Source organism: Mandrillus leucophaeus, unplaced genomic scaffold (assembly GCF_000951045.1).
Source record: "Mandrillus leucophaeus isolate KB7577 unplaced genomic scaffold, Mleu.le_1.0 Scaffold114, whole genome shotgun sequence".
Lineage (NCBI taxonomy): Eukaryota > Metazoa > Chordata > Mammalia > Primates > Cercopithecidae > Mandrillus > Mandrillus leucophaeus.
The window spans coordinates 2966580-2988631 of record NW_012099654.1 but is presented as its reverse complement, the minus strand read 5'-3'; the positions used below and the strand labels follow the sequence as shown (position 1 = coordinate 2988631).

At 34.9% G+C, this 22052-nt stretch overlaps 1 protein-coding gene across 1 annotated transcript in view; it reads left to right on the top strand.

Moving 5' to 3' along the window:
* POLK (polymerase (DNA directed) kappa) overlaps positions 1-21666 on the top strand; it is a 106756-nt gene extending 85090 nt beyond the window's left edge. Inside the window, exons 7-15 of the mRNA XM_011996502.1 lie at positions 3049-3288; positions 5108-5232; positions 6580-6746; positions 8842-8874; positions 12114-12210; positions 15681-15852; positions 18034-18993; positions 19571-19613; positions 19758-21666. Of these exons, the coding sequence (XP_011851892.1) occupies positions 3049-3288; positions 5108-5232; positions 6580-6746; positions 8842-8874; positions 12114-12210; positions 15681-15852; positions 18034-18993; positions 19571-19613; positions 19758-19839 (1919 nt within the window). The 3' untranslated portion in view covers positions 19840-21666. The remainder of the gene's footprint in view (positions 1-3048; positions 3289-5107; positions 5233-6579; positions 6747-8841; positions 8875-12113; positions 12211-15680; positions 15853-18033; positions 18994-19570; positions 19614-19757) is intronic.
* The last annotated feature ends 386 nt before the right edge of the window (positions 21667-22052 follow it).

Genomic DNA, 22052 nt, shown 5'->3' with positions numbered 1-22052 from the left:
TTTTTTTTGAGATAGAGTCTCACTCTGTTGCCCAGGCTGGAGTGCAGTGGCATGGTCTCAGCTCACTGCAGTCTCTGCCTCCTGGATTCAAGCAGTTCTCCTGCCTCAGCCTCCTGAGTATCTGGGATTAGAGGTGCCTGCCACCACACCTGGCTAGTTTTTTGTATTTTTAGTAGAGGCGGAGTTTCACCATATTGGCCAGGCTGGTCTCAAACTCCTGACCTCAAGTGATCTGCCCGTCTCAGTCTCCCAAAGTGCTAGGATTACAGGCGTGAGCCACCACGCCCGGCCTACTAATGTTCTTTTCATTTCTTATAATGTCCAAACTCACTATGAGTATGTGAGTTTTTAATATCTATTGCTTTTAACATATTTACTTGTACAGCGCCCTCTTCATGTATTTTCATATTCCTAAGCAATTGGAATAGTTTAAATTTTCTTCTCATGTGTAAATACCTGTGGGCTGGACTTTCAGGCATGTCTCATCTCACATCATGCCATGGGAAATTGTCAATAGTGCATAGACTGTGGCAGGCAATTGATATATCTTCCTCTAAAGTCCAAGACATTTTTTTGCTGTTTCCCCATTTTCTAAAAGGTGTTTGTCTTTGGAAATATATTGCTAACTACCATCTCTACATACAAATAAAATTTTTAAATGTTTACTCTCCCATCTAAATCTGGATGGTGAGTGCCAGATAATAAAAGAAACTGAAATGCCATTCACTTTTTAGCGCTTGTCGTTCAAATGAAATGCTTTAATCCTAGTGTTACATTCTGATTACCTCAGTTATGGGGATTATAAAGATGTTTCTGACACAAAGCAAATAAGAAACTAGTCCAACTGTTGGTTGCACAACCAGGCCTCACAGAAAAGTAGAATGTAGTTCAGATTGAAAAGATACCTGAGCATTCTGCAGCAGCTCTGATAATGTACTAGAGGGCGGCATTCTTTGCTTCCTGCTGTATAATTCTGCTCTCACAGTGACTCACCTGAGGGCTGGGTGGTTGAGGCATGAGGTACAAAACATGGCATAAAAAACTCGGCAGAAGGGACTTATGAATGTGACAGATAACTCATTTGGTTTGCAGTTTTTCTGTAGCTCTCTTTACCTTTACTTCTACCCATCCAGATGAGGAAAAGGTCTCCAGGTAGATACCATTTCAACTGTTTCACAGTCTTTTTTTTTTTTTTTTTTTGTGAGATGGAGTCTCACTCTGTCACCCAGGCTGGAGTACAGTAGCACGTTCTCAGCTCACTGCAACCTCTGCCTTCTGGGTTGAAGTAATTCTCCTGCTCCAGCCTCCTGAGTAGCTGTGCGCCACCATGCCTGGCTCATTTTTGTATTTTTAGTAGAGATGGGGTTTCGCCATCTTAGCCAGGCTGATCTTGAACTCCTGACCTCAGGTGATCCGCCCGCCTCAGCCTCCCAAAGTGCTGGGATTACAGACGTGAGCCACCGTGCCTGGCCTGTTTCCCCTCTGAATTGCTCTACATTTTAAAACCAGAATATTAAAAAGTGACAGGAACTGAAGCACATAAATATCAGCTAATGTAAGTTTGAAAATAAGGCTTATTGGCGAGGCAAGGTGGTTCACATTTATAATCCTAGCACTTTAGGAGGCTGAGGTGGGAGGATCAGTTGAGCCCAGGAGTTGGAGACCACCCTGGGCAAGATTGTGAAACCCTATCTTTACCAAAAAAGTATAAAATTAACTAGGTATGATGGCTTGTGCCTGTAGTCCCAGCTACACTTCAGCCTGGGCAAGAGGGAGACCCTGTCTCAAAAAAAAAAAAAAAAAAAGGAGAGAAAGAAAATTGGCTTATTGTGTATGTGCCCTGGGAATTCAGATTTGGAAAACATCTGACTGAATTAACATCTATGACTTAATTCACACTACATATTTTAAATTTTTAAATTTATCAGATGTCTATCATATTTATTTTATATTATTTTAAAATTTTTTTCCTAAACAGCCAAGTTCATTTTTCAAGTAATATACATTCATATGTGTCTTAAAACTAGAAATTTAATTTTTGCTTCTGCATTTACCTTAATTTGGAAAATATTTATATGTAATAAAATTATGAGATGGGATCAGAAAGCTTTTTTGCTAACCTTGGTTGTTACAAATGCATTTAAATTGTATTTCTTCTACATTAAGCCCAGAAAATAGGCTTTAATAGATTTGTTCATGGAGACATTTTTAGTATCAGTATAGATTTAAGTATATTTTATAGAGTCCATTTATGAAAAATATAAATATAAGGAGGTAATAACCAGATTGGTATTTTTACTTTACTTTGTAATAATAGTTTATAGCCTATTAATAATGTCTCTTTTTCTTAAACTTGGATCATCCAATCAGACCTTAAGAATTTGTATATTCAAAGCATAACTTTCAGAGGTAATTTCTATTTATTACAAATGTGCCCTTAATCAAAGTGATACTTCATAAACAAGCAAATCAAAATTAAAATCAGCATTTGAAAGAAGAAAATTCAGATTATTTTAAAATCTAAAAGTTTTCTTCCATGAATGAAGAAAAGTTAAGTGTTTTTCCTTCTAAAAACAAAACTTTATTTTCAGGTGTAATTATTATATATTGCTTAAATGCCTTTTTCCTCATTCCTAAATTCTAATTTTAGAAGATTCTTTTTCTTCCTAAAGGAGAATAAAGAAAAGATTTCCTTTTTTTTTTTTTTTTTTTAAGGAAAAGGTAATGTGAACTGAAACCCAATTCTGAATTTCAATTAATTTAGGTACGAACATTAAAGAGTTTTACACAGAATATTTTCTTTTAATATTTATGTTGTGGAAATGGATAATAGTCTTGTTAGGAAAAATACATAATCAGTGTTCTCTTTAACAGTTATAAAACAGTAAATGATAAATGATGGCATTTCTGATCTTGGATCCTAGAAACTAAGCTAAACTAGATTTTTTTTTTTTTTTTTTGTCTTCAGAAATAATGTAGGGAAACCTAACTTATGAAGTATATACTTCTTAAAATAAACGTGAGTTATTGTTCCTGTTTATGATTTAGATAATCCAGGAAAGGAAGTTAATAAACTGAGTGACCATGAACGATCCATCTCTCCACTACTTTTTGAAGAGAGTCCTTCTGATTTGCTGCCCCCAGGAGATCCTTTCCAAGTGAACTTTGAAGAACAAAACAGTCCTCAAATACTCCAAAACTCAATTGTTTTTGGAACATCAGCCGAGGAAGTGGTAAAGGAAATTCGTTTCAGAATCGAGCAAAAAACAACATTGACAGCCAGTGCAGGTATTTAAAAGGGTATTGGTGGCCACTATAGTTATAATTTTCAGACTGGCTAATTCAAGTGTAATATTAGTAGTTTCTCATTATAAAGTATTTAGTAACATTTTACTTATATAGTCTTTGATTCAACTTCTAATGACTTTACCTATTCAGAATAGCTGTGAACCTAGTAAGTAAATTGGAGTTAAGCAGACTATGAGCCTGAAGAAAAAAGAGATTATAAATTTCTTTCTTTTTTTTTTTCTTTTTGAGATGGAGTCTTGCTCTGTCGCCCAGGTTGGAGTGTAGTGGGGCAATCTCATTCAGCTTATTGCAGCCTCTGCCACCTGGATTCAAGCGATTCTCCTGCCTCAGCCTCCTGAGTAGCTGGGACTATAGGCGCATGCCGCCATGCCCGGCTAATTTTTTGTATTTTCAATAGAGACAGGGTTTCACCATGTTAGCCAGGATGGTCTTGATCTCCTGACCTCGTGATCCGCCCACCTTGGCCTCCCAAAGTGCTGGATTACGGGTGTGAGCCACCATGCCCAACCCATAAATTTCATATAGCTATCTTTTTCTAGCACAAAATATATTTTTGTTGTTTTTGCATGTAATACTTGATTATTAGTTTTTCCTTGGGATGTCCAAGATTACATTGCAGGAGAGAACCCGGATGGCCACAAGGTAGGAGACAAAAGGAATACTAACTAGCAACATAGCAATCCAGGATCATCTGGTAAAGTTAAAACAAATTGACATATGTTGTTAACCCATGAGGCCATCACTGTCTCTTAGCATAATAACTATTATTCATCATGAGGACCCTGAACTATCTTGTAAAAGCCAAACTGTGACTAGGTAAATCTTTTCTTTCTACACCAAAACATGAGAATGAATAATGCATTTTAGGAAGATCTATATAACAATTGACATGAACTGTTTAATGAATCTATTTGAATATACCTATTTCAAATTATCTTAATCAGGATTCCTAGAAATTGTAAAACATCTTTCTGAAAAATAGTAATCTGTTCTGTGAATAACATAAAAAGGATACACCAATCTAATTATTATTTTAAATATACTATAACCAGAATCTTCGATTTTTTGCTTTATGTGGATAATCTATGCAAAAGATCTTTTCAAAGAGTAAACATCCACCCTAAATTATATTCTGGATCTTTTCTGAGAGGTAGATATAGAACCACTATAAAAACAATCTGGGCTGGGCATGATGGCTCACGCCTGTAATCCCAGCACTTTGGGAGGCTAAAGCTGGTGGACCACTTGAGGTCAGGAGTTCGAGACCAGCGTGACCAATATGGTGAAACCCCCATCTCTACTGAAAATACAAAAATTACCCAGGCGTGGTGGTGCATGCCTCTAATCCCAGCTACTTGGGAGGCTGAGACAGGAGAATAACTTGAACCCAGGAGGTGGAGGTTACAGTGAGCCAAGATTGCGCCATTGCCTCCAGCCTGGGTGACAGAGCAAGCCTCCATCTGGAAAAAATAAAAAATTCTGTATTCCTACTAAAGGTAGTAAGTAAACTAATAATTACACTTAATATTACTTAGCTCAGAAATTACTCTTACATTTTAAAATATCATGGAGAATTAAATATTTCTCATTTTTGCTGCCACAATAACTAGTACACTTTCTTTTCCTAAGACCATAGCAAGCCCTGGGGACATAGATGGTAATCAATTGTTATTTTTAAAGTAGCATTATATATCATTTGAGATTTTTTGCAATTAACATTTTTTTCTGTTTTGTTATTGCATTTTTAAAAGTCACACATATCAACTTCTTTGAGTCATCAGAGTATTCTTCTTTTAAGGCATTGCCCCAAATACAATGTTAGCAAAAGTATGCAGTGATAAGAATAAACCAAATGGACAATACCAAATTCTTCCCAATAGACAAGCTGTGATGGACTTCATCAAGGATTTACCCATTAGAAAGGTAAGATTTTTACATACAGTTTATTTTTGTATATGTCCTCTGAATTCTGAAGAGATACTATGTAGGTCAATAGTTAATCATTCTTTGCTAAAATGTTTTAAAACAATAGATAACAAGCAAGAACTATAATGGGTGATAGAATTTGAACTTGAAGAAACCTTTCTGTGAAACCCTGAAAGTGAGATTTAGCTTATTTGCTGTAAACTTTTAAGAAAGTAATAATCACAGATTTTTAAGTGAATTCCTGCCAAGGAGAAGAGAAATTAAAAGAATATTTCTAACAGTCCCTTCATCTGTAACTTAGTGCTATCTTAGTTCTAAAGTCTAGATTGCTGCTAGATTAATGGGCATGATGCTTCAAAGAGATTTAGAATTTTAATTGTTTTTGACAAAGAATAAACCAAAATATTTTGCCATTTTAAAAATGGTAAAATTATCCCTCAGGGGTTCCAGAAAGTGTATACTTTATTATTTTTTAGAGCTTCTAGATTTTTCTGCATATATATACTTTTTTTTCAATAATTGCACCATACACTACTGTATATGATCTAGGACTTTCTTTTCTCGTTCAACATAATGTACATGAATGAATTTAAATATTTTTCAGTGCTCAGTATGTAATATATAGTGATTACTGACTAGTATATGTAAGGTGTAGCTGCAAAGCAGTGTTTTCCAATACGTTTTTCAAGTATGAATAGGTATTCCCTTTAAAAAGGTTCTGGGTTCAAATACCTTTGGAGTGTACTACTTTTGATGTGTCACTATGCATATTAATATATTAAAGATTCATAAATCTTGGAATAAAAAGTTTCACTTAAATTTGTTAATCCCACCATTCCCCAAGTTTATATGAACACAGCACTCCTTTTTTAATGCCTTTTGAACTTACATGAAGCCCTAGTTTAGTAAATGTGGTCAAAAGGTAATTAAAGCAGTTTTCCTGCATGACTTGTGAAGATAGTCACATTATTCGTACCTTTTATCGATTATAAAAGATAAAATGAGCACTTTGGGAAGCCAGGGTGGGCGGATCACCTGAGGTCAGGAGTTCGAGACCAGCCTGACCAACATGGAGAAACCCCATCTCTACTAAAAATACAAAATTAGCCGGGTATGGTGGCGCATGTCTGCAATCCCAGCTACTCAGGAGGCTAAGGCAGGAGAATCGCTTGAACAACCCAGGAGGCGGAGGTTGCCGACGTGGCGCCACCGCACTCCAGCCTGGGCAACAAGACCGAGACTCCATTCCCCCCGCCCAAAAAAAAAAAAGTGTAATGAGATTGTAATCTCAATTTTTAGCTTAACTTTAAAATCTATTAATAATAAATATTGATTCTTTTCTAGGTTTCTGGAATAGGAAAAGTTACAGAGAAAATGTTAAAGGCCCTTGGAATTATTACATGTACGGAACTTTACCAACAGAGGGCATTGCTTTCTCTCCTTTTCTCTGAAACATCTTGGCATTATTTCCTTCATATCTCCTTGGGTCTAGGTTCAACATACCTGACAAGGTATCTATATGTATTGTCATTCTGCTTTTTCTTAACGTTTGCTGCAATATCAGTTTTAACCATTGAGATGAGGCTATCTGGATAACATGTTTTAAAATTCTTTCAGGCTAGTTTAATTCAAAATATAATGTTTGAATTAGAGTCAACAGATTGGATGTAGGAGGAAAGGAAAAGAAGAATAAAGAATCACTCCTAGGTTGTGGCGTCAGCAGTTGGGTAGAGAGACAAGAGGAATGATAGCTACTTTCTTTTTTATCCCTACCTTGTTCTTTGTTCAGAACCTAAGAAATGCCAGTAGTCAGGTTGTTGTGAAAAGAAAGATGGCCATATTCTGTAATTCACCCTTTAAGGAAGGAGATGTAATGATTCTTTGAAAGCTTTAAACTACATTTCTTTTCTTTTCCAGATTTGTAAATGATTCATTCATTTAGTACTGAGTACTTTACTTTGTGTTAGGTACTATTCTAGGCACTGTGGATAACAGCAGCGAATAGGACAAATTCCTGCCCTCATGGAGTTTACAGACTAGTGTGAGCAATAGAAAATAATTGTAAAGCAGAGTGAGGGCATAGAAAATGACTGGGGAGTAAGTGTGAAGGGTTAGCAACCATCATCCAAAGGCAGAGAGACCTGAGGGAGCCTGCCATGCAAAGGCTAGAAGAGGGAACAGCTGGAGGAAATACCCTGGGTTTTCTTCCCTGCCACTCTTTCATGTAGGTCTTAAAAAGAGGAACCCTAGAGGTAGAAGGTAAATTGTTGTGGGATAGTAGGTGAAAAGAAGGAAATTTTAAAAGACTGGGAATCATGGAAGTCAACACTGGGCACTATTTTTACAATTTTGTCATCACCTTGTCAGCCTGTCCTCAAAATGACTCCTTTATATTCTTGTATTTAAACTGAAGGACAACAATAAAAATCAATGAGGATGCATGTAAAATTGATGGACCAATTAAGCCTACTAAATTTTACAGAGAGTGCAAGGCTTGTTGTATTGCTTTTCTCGTCTCTTCCTGCTCTTCAATCTTTTGAGTCCACAGTTAGCTGACTTTAATCTTCAGTGGGCATAATGAAAGATAAAGATATCACAGCACCATAAATAATTATATTTGAAGATAGCAGGAAATAAAACTTCATTTTTAATCCAAAATTTTTTTTATTTCCATAGTGCTTGAAAACAATATAGTTCTGATGTAACATAACATATATTAACTTGTGGTATTTAGAGATGCAGGTAAGGCTTTTACATGAAATTCATAGGTAATTTATAATAAAAAATACAAAGCCTGCCTTTCCCTCTGCCCATATTCTCTATTCGCCTATTCTGCTTTGCTTTTTAATCAGAGTACTTCTCCCCTTCTAACCCGTTCCATATTTACTACTATATTCGTTTATCTGTCTCTCTCCAATGGGATATATACATTTCCTAAGGGCAAGTACTTGGTCTGCTTCCTTCATTACTGTATCCTCAAGTTCTAGAACAGTGCTTGAATCATAATAGGTTCACTAAATATTTGGAAAATGAGTACTCTACATGTCATTTCAACTTTTTGGTTTTAACTAATCCTGTCAGAGCAGCTAGAATACAGCCAAACTAGGTGGTTCAGATTCCCAATCTTCATCCTATAGCTGTGTACCAAATTCTGACTGAGGTTCTATATAGTGGTATAAATGAATAATGAATAGGCTGTGGGAGAAAGAAGTTAATATACTAAGCCAAAAACTAGATAACTGATTTTAAATTATTTAAAATTCAATTATATTTTATAACTGGAAGATATTACACTATCACTTCCTATTTGTTTTCATAAGTTGTGGTTTTTGATAGTCAGATTTTTAATAGAAGCAATTTCTAATATCTACCTATTTTCAAGTTTGTTCTTTTCAATAGATATAGACTTGATTCATAATCATATTAGCATCTTACCTGTCTATGTTCTTTGCTGATTTATTTTTAGATAAAAAACTGTTTTTCATGATGTATAAATTTTAATAAAAAATTTGAGATCTCTAAAAGGTAATTGATATGTTAAATCCTCTTCGTTAACTAAAAACAACTCAGTCTTTGAAAAATAAAGTCTTTTTTTTTCATTTCAAGGGATGGAGAGAGGAAGAGTATGAGCGTTGAGAGGTAATGTTTTATTTATTAATTATTGTTAATTGTGCATAATTCATCTTATTTTAAACTAATATTGAATTAATTTTTAGTAAATATCACTGAAATAAGAAATCTATTTGCAAATTACTATAACAATTTTTAGTAGTTTACACTCCCTGCAGTAAATGCCTTGGTATAAGACTATTATTTTCAGTTGCTATAATCTCAGAAATTAACTTCAACTATTTTTTAATGTTGGTTTTAATCCTACCTAGTGAAAACCAAGCATTTTAGAATTTCATATCTTAATTTCTAGCTTGTTTCTAAGGACAATTGAGTATTTACTTCAGAAATTTAAGAAGTAACAATTGGAATTCTTCCTAAAATTATTTCAATATTGGTGATTAAGCAGAAGCTTAAACAGTAAAATATTACTGATGAAAGAGAGCTTAAAGATGATCTAGTTTAGTGGTTTACAATCTTGTTTGAAAACCAAACGAAATAATGATGGAAACTTACTGTTTGGGGAAATAAGTCATTGTTTGAAACGTCCTTCAATTATCTCCTCAAAGCAGCAAGGTTCCACTGAGACATTTAAGAAACACTGACCTAGGGCCCGGCAAGGTGGCTCACACCTGTAATCCCAGCACTTTGGGAGGCTGAGGTGGGCAGATCACTTGAGGCCAGGAGTTCTAGATGAGCCTGGCCAACATGGCAAAACCCTGTCTCTACTAAAAATACAAAAATCAGCCCGGCATGGTGGCTTACACCTTTAATGTCAGCTACTTGGGTGGCTGAGGCAAGAGAATTGCTTGAACCCGGGAGGCGGAGTTTGCGGTAAGCTGAGATGGCACCACTCCACTGCAGCCTGGGCGACAGAGTAAGACTCTGTCTCAAAATCAAAACAAGACAAAACAAAACACTGACCTAGTACAAGGTTGTGTTCATATTCCACATATGTTATTTGTGGTCAGAAAAGCTGAATAACTTTTACAGGACAGCATAATAAATGGCTTTGATAAAAATTGCTATTTTAGGTTTTGGTCCATATGAAAGCAAGCAAAGAGAGATTTAAAAAAAAGCATCCAAAAGCAAAATAGTATTGCCCTATTTGATAACATTTCTCTGCCATTTTCTCTGTTATTGGGAGCACTATTTGATGTACAGGAATGTGTTCTCCACTTTTTTTTTTCTGGAAACTGTCTCCTCTTGGCTTTTTAAAATGGGCAGTATAACATCAAATTTGGTATGAAGTTGGGGGAAAGGAGGTTGCAATTTATATCACAAACTAACTTCTCTAATACAGAAGGAACTCTTATAATCAATAAAAAAAGGGACAGTAAGCCAACAGAAAAAATGAACAAAGGTCTAATTAATTAACAGAAAAGGAAATACAAATGGCTCTTAAAACAAGTGAAAATATTACCATTTTCATTTATAATTAAAGAAATACAGATTGAAAGTTCTCTCAGATACCTTTCACTAATCAGGTTGGCAAAGATTCTAACATACTCTGTTGGCAAAACTGTAGGAATGAAAATGTGTAAACTTTAGAGGGAGTACATTAGGTTTTTTTTATTGCTATTAAAACAAGTTTCTACAAATTTAGTGGCTTAAAACAACACAGATTTATTCTCTATCATTCTGAAAGTCAGTGGTTCTAAAGTTAATGTATTGGTAGAGCTCCATTTCTTCTAGAAGCTCTGGGAGAGAGTCCATTTCTTTATGAAAAGGTTCTAGAGGCCATAGAAGCTTTGGCTCATAGCCTCAGCAACTTCTTTCTCTGACTGTAACCCTCCTGCCTCCTTCTTATAAGGACCCTTGGGATTACATTGGGCAAAGCTGAACATTCCAGAATAATCCTCAGTCAGAATTTAATCACATCTACTAAGTCCCTTTTGTCATATAAGATACTAGGTTCACAGATTTCAGGGATTAGGATGTGGACATTTTTAGGGACCATTATCTAGCCTACCACAGGGGTAAGAAATTTGATAATATGTGTCAAAATCACAGATACATGTACTTTGATGCCATAATTCTTTTATTAAGAATTAATTCCAGATATGTAGTCACATGTCATTTTACATATATACAGGGTTACTTATTGCATTTTTTATGATAGAAAAAAACTGTAATATCCATGAATAGAGAATTGGTTAAATTACCTTACATCATTAAATTAGAATATTATGCTGCTATATAAAAATGAGGAAATCATTTACTCATGGGGAACTCTCACCATGATAAATTGAGAAAAGCAGAGTATTAAACAATGTATCTAAAATTCTACTGTTTATGTAAAACATGAGAGGAAAATGTCTAATGGTTTGCTTATTTTATATATATATATATATATATATATATATACACACTTGGAATATTTCTTTTTTTTTTTTTTTGAGACGGAGTCTCTGTTGCCCAGGCTGGAGTGCAGTGGCATGATCTTAGCTCACTGCAAGCTCCGCCTCCCGGGTTCTCGCCCTTCTCCTGCCTCAGCCTCCCGAGTAGCTGGGACTACAGGCGCCCGTATACGTGGAATATTTCTAAGGAATTCATAAGCATAAGAAGCTGACACATTGGTTGCCACTAGGAAAGAGAACTGAGTAGCTGAGGTTAAGGTTAGAAGTAGAAAGGGGACTCTTTACTGAAGAGTTACTTGCTCAGGGTCCATACTCATCATTCTGGTCTCTTTGTATTATCCTCTTTTATGTTAATATCACTTGTCAACTTATTTCAACACTCTTTTGTAGATGAATTCAAAATACCTACATTTAGTCTTATCAGCCTTCTATTTTCAGCTGTCTATTAAACAACTCTGCCTAGGTTCCATGAGCCAACCCCTTAAATCTACTTAAAGGTGTTTCTCATCCAGAAAATCCATGTACAGTAATTGGAATGATGTTCTCATTTGGACTTTCTTAACATAATCCTCTGTAACAAAGTCTATATATACATATACCCTAATCTGTTTTAAGTTCTGGAGGCATTACCATTATCTGTTGGTAATTTTAATTATCTTTTTTGTGATATAATAGAGCAACAGCATAAAATTGTTTCTTTGCTACTCAAACTTTCCTGTTTAAGTGGGTTTCCATTATTTATATAGATCTTAGATGTTTTTACTTAATTAAATTTTAGTTCATTTGAAAACTTTATTTTGTACTGCAGAAAATATAACTTCATGCTAGCCATATAAACATGCATACCATTTCCAAATTATCCTGGATTATAGTTTACTTTGTGCACCAAAATTATTCTTATCTTTCTAGGACATTCAGTGAGATAAATAAAGCGGAAGAACAATACAGCCTATGTGAAGAACTTTGCAGTGAACTTGCTCGAGATCTACAGAAAGAAGGACTTAAGGTGCTTTATTTTGATATGGTGTCCTTAGTTTTTAAGTTTTTTAATAATAAAATGCTACCTTAAAGCTAGAGTTAGATTACACATTATTCTTAAAGGTGAATACAAATTAATAAACGTCAGAATAGTGCAGTCCTATCACCAACAGTCAGATACAAATCCAATTCTGACCTATATCTGGAGTCTGTGATGGGGTGATTCTATGAAGAAGCAACTTGTGAGGATAGTGTGGTTCAGTATAATTCAGAGGACTTTACTTCTGTACCTCGGGAGTACATTTGAATAAGTTAAAACCAGAGTTACACTGGCATTAGAGAATAAGGCAGAAGAAAGAATTTGCAGAGAATTGTATTCACATATTACAAATGTCTTTCCAATCATCCTTTAATGTTTTTCTTACTTAGACAATGACTTTCTAAAATAGCCATTTTGTTTCAAGCTTGTAATCCAGGTTGCTTAACACAGGACAACAAAACCTATAAGACTTTGAACTTGCTATTTTATAATCTTCACTCACAACAATTTATATTTAGAGTATTCCCAACACTCTCAAACCAGAGGCAGAATCAGTACAAAGCATAATAAAAAGGTATTTTAAAATTGCTACACAGGTACAAATATCTGGTTTGATAGAAGAAATGAGACCTAGTGTTCAATAGATCAGTAAAGTGATTATAGTGTACAGTAATCTATTTTACATATCAGAATAGCTAGAAGAGAACAATTTGCATGTTTCTAGCATAAAGAAAATGCAAATATTTAAGGTAGTAGATATCCCAAGTACACTTATTTGATCTTTACAAAGATCAAAACTATGAGGTACATGTGATAACTTACTATGTTCATATAATGCATCAGTAAAACTATTACGCTAATCAGTGAAAAATTTGTTTTAAAAAAATTAGTACCAAGAGTGGGATATCTTATGAGTATTTTTCTCATAGTCCTTCTCTATCGTACCTTGAGTTTAAATAATTTTCTTTTTAAAAAATGTTTAATAAACATTTAATTTTATGATCATTTTAGGTTTCCAGAAAAGTCACAAAAATAATAGAATTTCAGCATACTCCTCACCTGGTTTCCTCCATTATTAACATATTACCAGAGTACATTTGTCAAAAGTAAGAAACTGATATTTCATTCATTGCCAATTATTAAGTCAACCCTAGACTTTATTTGGAGTTTACTAATTTTTCCATTAATATCCTCCCTGCCTTCTAGAGTTCAATCCAGGGGACTACATTGCATTTAGCTGACATGTCTCTCCGGTTTCCTGGTCTGTGATAGTTTCTTAGTTTTTCCTTCTTTTTCATGACCTCGACAATCTTGGGTATTACCATACAGGTATTCTGCAGAATGTCGCCCAATCTGGGTTTGTCTGATGATTTTCTCATAATTAGATCAGGGTTATGGATTTTTAGAAAGAATATCACAAAGAGGAAGTGCCCTTCTCATAACATCCTATCATGGGGTATATAATAGCCACATGATGTCATGGATGATATTAACTTTCCTTACTTGGTTACTGTTTGCTAGGCTTCTCCACTGTGAAGTTAGTGTTTTTCCCTTTGGAAGTAAGTCAGTAAATCTAATCTACCCTGAGATGAGAGAGAGCAGGAATTAACTTCCTCCTCCAGGGGATACTAAAATATACATAACATAAAATTTACCATTTTAACCATTTTTAAGTGTACAGTTCATACTGTTTTATAACCATCACCACCACCCATCTCTAGAACTGTTTCATTGTCTCCACTGAAACCCTGCACTCATAAAACACTTAACTGTAAAAGGAATTCTTACATTTAAATTGTTTGGCATAGCATCTGACAATGCAGAAGGCACACAATAAGTGTGAGCTATTCATAAGTCCTTTTCAGTGAGACACTTTTCGAAATATTTTTTTCCTTCCTTTGTAGATAATGAATCAACCTCCAAAAGAGATTCAGTAAAAGTAAAAGTGATCATTTAACCTTTCCCTTAATGTAATGGCCTTTCATAAAAATTCAGTTGTGGGGCCAGGCACAGTGGCTCATTCCTGTAATCCCAGCTTTTTGGGAGGCTGAGGTGGGTGGATCACCTGAGGTCAGGAGTTTGAGATCAGCCTGGCCAACACGGTGAAACCCCATCCCTACTAAAAATGGTGGCGGGCACCTGTAATCCCAGCTACTCTGGAGGCTGAGGCAGGAGAACCATTGGAACCTGGAAGGCAGAGGCTGCAGTGAGCCGAGATCCCGCCACTGCACTCCAGCCTGGGCAACAGAGTGAGACTCTGTCTAAAACAAAAAACAAACAAAAAAATTCAGTTGGGAAGGGGAATAATAATTACTGGCTAAAATGGGATTTTAGGTCAGGCATAGTGACTCATGGCTGTAATCTCAGCACATTAGGAAGCTGAGGCAAGAGATTGCTTGAGCCCACGAGTTCAAGACCAGCCTGGACAACCCAGTGAAATCACGTCTCTACAAAAAAAATTTTAAAATTAGCTGGACATGGTGGCACGAGTGTGTAGTCCCAGCTACTTGGGAGGCTGAGGCAGGAGGATAACATGAGCCTGGGAGGTCGAAGCTGCAATGAGCCATGATCACGCCACTGTACTCCAGCCTGGGCAATAGAGCGAGACCCCCATCTCAAAAACAAAATAAAATGGGATTTCAGCTTGTGTTTGGAAAGGGGAGTAAAAGTTTTTGGCTAAAATGGTATTTTAATTTTTTTTTTTTTTTTTTTTTTTTTGAGGTGGAGTCTTGCCCTGTCACCCAGGCTGGAGTGCAATGGTATGATCTCGGCTCAATGCAACCTCCGCCTCCCAGCTTCAAACTGTTCTCCTGCCTCAGTCTCCCCAGTCACTGGGATTAAAGGCGCCTGCCGTCATGCCCAGCTAATTTTTGTATTTTTAGTAGAGACAGGGTTTCACCATATTGGCTAGGCTAGTCTTGAACTCCTGACCTCGTGATCCGCCCGCCTCGGCCTCCCAAAGTGCTGGGATTACAGGCACGAGCCACCACGCCCGGCCTCTTATTCTTTGTGGTATTTTTATCACCATGTTTTATAAATAATTGGTTATACTTCCATAATCTTATGTCCATAAACCTTTCTGAATTTTTCTAACATGTAAATGACTTTTTTCTAGAAATTAGGAAGTCATACAGAATAATGTATTCTGGTGGGTGCAGTAGCTCATGCCTATAATTGCAACACTTTGCAAGGCCAGGATCGCTTGAGGCCAGGAATTTGAGACTAGCCTAGGTAACGTAGTGAGACTCCATCTCTACAAAAAATAAAAAATTAGCTGGTGTAGTGACATGCACTTGTAATCTTAGCTACTCAGGAGGCTAGGCTGAGGCAAGAGGATCACCTGAGCCCAGAAGTTGAAGGCTGCAGTGAGCTACAGCTGTGCCAGCGCACTCCAGCGTGGACAACAGAGAGAGACTCTGTCTCATAAATAAATAAATAACATATTGTATATGTTATAGGGTAGAACTGTTACCATTAAGTTGAAGAATGTGAATTTTGAAGTAAAAACTCGTGCATCTACAGTTTCATCTGTTGTTTCTACTGCAGAAGAAATATTTGCCATTGCTAAGGAATTGCTAAAAACAGAAATTGATGCTGATTTTCCGCATCCCTTGAGATTAAGACTTATGGGTATGACTTTTTAATTTTTTTGTTTTTCCTTAAATCTGCTAGGTTTTCCTAAATAATTCACTTTGGGAATACAGGGGGCCCCCAACTTAACAATGGTTCAACTTAATGATTTTTCAACTTTGCGATAGTGGGAAAGTTGTATGCTTTCAGTACACTTTTGACTTACAGTGCGGTTACATCCTGATAAACCTGTCATAAATTGAAAGTATTGTAAGTTGACTTATTATGTTTTCAATTTACAGTGGGTTTATCTGGATACAATCCTATTGTAAGTCAATGAGCACCTGTATTCTCGCCTTCATTTTATTTCTTAAATCTGTTTAGGAAGTTCTTCCTTTGCTGCTGCCATTTATCTTAATTATTAGACCCTGATGTGTGAAGCCATGATCATTAGTTTAATTCCAGTAAGAGCCAATTAAAGTTGTTCTTTTCCTCATAACTTAATGAAATTCTTTTGGCCAGGTATCTTTCAAAATTCAAAACTTTTCAGATTTTGGAAAGCAAATTCAGTGCATGTAGAGTATATTATGTTGTAATACTTCTTTGTGGATCTGGGGCAACACCCCCTATTCAAACATATTAATATTTCTATAGCAAAACAAAATATTCAGAGACTGTAAAGACTGATGACTTTAATTTAGTCATCGAGTATCACTTGTTGCTTACAATTTTCAGAACTTTTTGGATTTTGGAATTACAGATAAAGGATTGTGACATTGTGAAATCACATCTCCAAGCCATTACATGGTAAAAACTAACAAGCCATGTTTCCAAAGTGAACTGGTTGAAAGTATGTATATGGATCAGCACTCCAAATGCACATTTTACCAGTAAGGAGTGGGTCACTAGCCATACTTTCATTTATGAAAGATATAGCACACACTGAAATCTACTGAATAAAGTGTTAATTAAAAGAGCCAGGCCAGGCGTGGTGTCTCACACCTGTAATCCCAACACTTTGGGAGGCCAAGGCAGGTGGATCGCCTGAGGTCAGGAGTTTGAGACCAGCCTGGCCAACATAGTGAAACCCCATCTCTACTAAAACTACAAAAAATTAGCTGGACACGGTGGTGGGCACCTGTAATCCCAGCTGCTCGAGAGGCAGAGGCAGGAGAATCGCTTGAACCTGGGAAGTGGAGGTTGCAGTGAGCTGAGATCACACCATTGCACTCCAGCCTGGGCAACAAGAGTGAAACTCTACCTCAAAAAAAAAAAAAAAAAAAAAAAAAAAAAAGCCAAGAGCAGATATCTATAGAAGCTTAATTCATAATTGCCAAAACTTTGAAACAAGCAAAATGTCCTTCAGTACATGAATGGATAAATAAACTGTGGTACATACAGACAGTGGAATAATATTCAGCACAGAAAAGAAGTGAATTATCAATTCATGAAAAGACATGAATGAAACTTAACTGCATAATGTTAAGTAAAAGAAGCCAATCTGAAAAAACTAAATACTGTATGATTCCAACCATATGAGATTCTGGAAAAGGCAAATATGAGTACCATAAAAAATAATTGATTGTCAGGAGTTAAGAGGAGAAGAAGGGATGAATAGGCAAAAACACAGGAATTTTAGGGCAATGAAATGATTCTGTATGATTCTATAATGACACGTCATTATAAATTTGTCCAGGCACACAGAATGTATTCCAAGGGTGAACCCTATGTAAGCTATGGACTTTGAGTGACAATGTTGTGGCAATGTAGGTTTATAGATTGTAACAAATGTACCACTCTGGTGCCACATGTTGATAGTTGGGGTGGAGGGGTATGCTTGTGTAGGGGAAGGGAATCTATGGGAACTCACTGTACCTTCTGCTCAATTTTGCTGTGAACCTAAAATTTCTCTAAAAAATAAAGTTTATTAGAAAAAAAAGAGCTAAAGAGTCTGTATAGTTGACTTCGGTTAGTTACTGGTATTAATGTAATGGTATGTGTCATATATGAATTAAAATCCTACATCATTATGCTAACTCCAAATAGATAGTTAATATTTAATGATATTCTTTTATAAAGGAAGGTAAATTTGTACTTATAATAACACCTTTGAAATGTGACTTATTTTTTCTCTCTAGCCAACCTTTTGCATATGTCATAGCACTAGACAAAATGTTTTTATGCATTATGAGTGAATTGGCTTTGTTCAATATGAAATTGATTGTGATTGGTTTAATTTAGGTGTTCGGATATCTAGTTTTCCCAATGAAGAAGACAGGAAACACCAACAAAGGAGCATTATTGGCTTTTTACAGACTGGAAACCAAGCCCTGTCAGCCACTGGGTGTATACTAGAGAAAACAGACAAAGATCAGTTTGTAAAACCTCTAGAAATGTCTCATAAGAAGAGTTTCTTTGATAAAAAACGATCAGAAAGGAAATGGAGTCACCAAGATACATTTAAATGTGAAACCGTGAATAAACAAAGTTTCCAGACATCACAACCATTCCAAGTTTTAAAGAAGAAGATGAGTGAGAATTTGGAAATATCAGAGAATTCAGATAACTGTCAGATATTTACCTGTCCTGTTTGCTTTAGGGCACAAGGGTGCATCAGTCTGGAAGCCTTTAATAAACATGTAGATGCATGTCTTGATGGATCTTCAATCAGTGAAAACTCTAAAGTGTTCTCGTGTTCACATGTTTCTGCTACCAGAGTTAACAAGAAAGAAAATGTTCCTGCTTCTTCACTTTGTGAGAAGCAAGATTATGAAGCCCATCCAAAAATTAAAGAAGTGTCTTCAGTAGATTGTGTAGCTTTAGTAGATACTATAGATAACTCATCTAAAGCAGAAAGCATAGATGCTTTAAGTAATAAGCATATCAAGGGAGAATGTTCTAATCTCCCAGGCAAGTCTTTTAATATTGAACACTGTCATCAGAATTCTTCTTGCACTGTTTCGTTGGAAAACGAAGATGTTGGATTATTAAGCAGACAAGAATCCTGCGAGCCTTACTTATGTGAAGTGATAACAGGCCAAGCTCTAATTTGTCCTGTTTGTAATGTAGAACAAAAGACTTCAGATCTAACCCTGTTCAATGTGCATGTGGATGTTTGCTTAAATAAAAGTTTTATCCAAGAATTAAGAAACGACAAAGTTAACCCAGTTAATCAACCCAAAGAAAGCTCCAGAAGTACTGGTGAGTGTGTAGTCATTTTAAACTGCATGATTTTCTAGGAATATGTTTTATTAAAATTAATGAGATTGTTAAATCTGAAACATATACTATTAAATGGGTAGTTTGTGTATGCCACCATTTAGGGAAATTTTGGTTACCTTGCCATAGGTTAGAATTAACTCAAGCCTATAGATTGTGAATTTGGGGAAAACTTTAGTTTGATCTTGATTTAGCACAGAATGAACTCAAAGGTTTAAGGAGCTGAGTGATCTAATCAAAAAAGAAATTCCTTCAGAGAGTATCTGCGAAGACACAGTGGTAAATTAACTATAACTGCATAACCAGAAAGCCTCTTTAACTTATTTTTTGGTAGTGCTGACTCTACCCAAATTTCACCAATAAAATTAAGTGTAATGCTAATAAAATTAGTAAATTACAAAGAAATTATAGTTTTTGGTGTGTTTCCATATGAACTATATAGTACCACGGAAGTTATTATCTTTAATCAATAAGTTTTAACTTTTTAAATTTTTGTACAACTTTTTAATTATTTCATATTATTCATTATGGAATTTCTTGACTTTTCTTTCCTCTAAAGGTAGCTCAAGTGGAGTACAGAAGGCTGTAACAAAAACAAAAAGGTATGGCTAATTAGAGCTTTAATAAAGCTGGCTACAATATGAAAATTCAATCATTTTATAAATTATTAAGTAATCAATGTTAGAAATGAATTATTTTCTAGAATCTCCTCCTGCATTTTAATTGTGTGTTCCTTTTAATTCTAGGCCAGGATTGATGACAAAGTACTCATCAAAGAAAATAAAACCAAACAATCCCAAACATACCCTTGATATATTTTTTAAGTAAACATTGAACATTTTATCATTAATTTTAAATTGAAACTTGTTATTTTATAATCAATGAATTTGTTCTTTCTGATTTTAAGTTTGCAGATTTATTTAGTGAAGGCAAGTGCAATAATCCTTCCTCAGATGATGTTTACTTTTCTAAGATATATATATATTGATTCCGTATATCTTTTTTATAACCATGAGAATTTTACTTCCATTATACATCAATTGGAAATTAATCCTGTTATGAGATAATTTTTAAAAGAGAAATTAGGAATGAGATAAGAAGGTGGTGTTTTTTTATTATTTTTATAGTGAATATAAAAACATATTTGTAAGGGCTCTCAAAGATTTACACAAACCTATATTATCATAAGAATTTTTCAGCACTTAACTACTTTGTTGGCATTGATCCTAGTATCTAAATACTTCATGAGCATTCATAATTAAAATTTATCTTAAGTTCTGTGAAGAGTATTAACATAACTAATACAAGTGGTTTTCTTCAGGAAAATAAATATCACAGTTACTATCTGCGTTAAAATGGTTTTTGCCTAAAATACAATTTTTAATCTGACTTTTCTTATTTAGAATTCCGTTATCTTATGAATAAGCACTTGAATCACTTTTTAAAGTATTTAGTCTAAGATGATTCAAAGTAGTTTTATTTTAATACAGGACCTTTAAATGGCAGTATTTCATTTCTTGTCAATTATGTTGGTACTCTCCACAAATCTATAAAGAAGGATGAATTGTACAGTCATTTTTTAATAATCTTCAAGAGAAAATGTGTAATTCAAAAGATTAATGTGTATTAAAACACATTACATATCTTAGTTACATTTCTATCAACATTTTTATTAATATTTGTGAAAGAAGAGAGCTTAATAGTAATTAGCTTAAGTAGTTTCTCTAAATACTTTTGTGCTATCTATGAGTTCTTCTCAAAAAATAATTATTTAGGCCAGGCACAATGGCTCATACCTGTAAGGACAGCACTTTGGGAGGCTGAGGTGGGCAGATCACTTGAGGTCAGGAGTTTGAGACCAGCCTGGCCAACATGATAAGACCCTATCTCTACTAAAACGAAAAAAAAAAAAAAAAAATTAGCCAGGCTTGGTGGCACATGCCTGTAATCCCAGCTACTCAGATGGCTGAGGCAGGAGAACCTCTTGAACCTGGGAGGTCGAGGCTGCAGTCAGCCAAGATCTTGCCACTACACTGCAGCCTGGATGAAGAGCGAGACCCTGTCTCAATAATATAATAATAGTTATTATTACTGTTTAATTGTAACATGAAGTTGGAAGCCATTTTATGTTACTTCTTTAAGGAGCTAAATCTTTTGTTCTCTTATATTTTTGTTTTCTCTCCTCTTGCTTTTCATATTTTAGCTTATGATCTAAATATATATTTTATATATTATAATATTTTAGGAATAGCTTAATTAAGAACTCATAGACTTTGGCAAAGTGGTAACTGGACTTTTAATTACTAGATTGTTTAAATTAGGCTTAATGCCTGTTAGCATGCCAATCCAATCCCATGACTGATGTTATTATACACTGTGGCAAATACAAAGTTGTAGTGTTATGGTTCTTGATCGTGTGATTTACTTATGTAAATTCTGTACAAATTTAAGTTCAATGAAATATTTAATGTACTGAAAGGTAAATAATACCATATTGAATTATTTTCTGTCTTGCCTTAAGTTTATTTTTATTATCTTCAATATTAGATTAAATGCTAAATTATTTTCATTTTAGGATTTATTTAGTTGAATGTTAATCATTTAGTAATATTTAATAATCATTTGAAATCAAGTTTTAAACTTTTATAGATCTAATAGAGATGGTTTCCTTACTTTTCCACTCTTCCTCCCTCTTATGCCTTCATTTTTATTTTCTCTGCCCAGAATTTTCTTCACATTCGTTACTACCTGTTTTGTCTATTATATCCAACCCATTTTCTTTTTATTATAATTTTGATTTGGGGCATTTGAAGAAAATACAGCAAAACTACAAGGACTGGTAATAAGCATGCATAATTTTACCTACTTAGTGAACCTAATATAAACCTAATATAAAGAACCACCATATTTGCAATATATATAACTGGTGGAAAATTAGTGTCCAGAGTATATAAATGATCCCTATGAATCAGTAAGAAAAAGACAGTCAATAGAAATTTGTACAAAAGACTTTATATGGCATTTCAAATGAAAGGAAATCC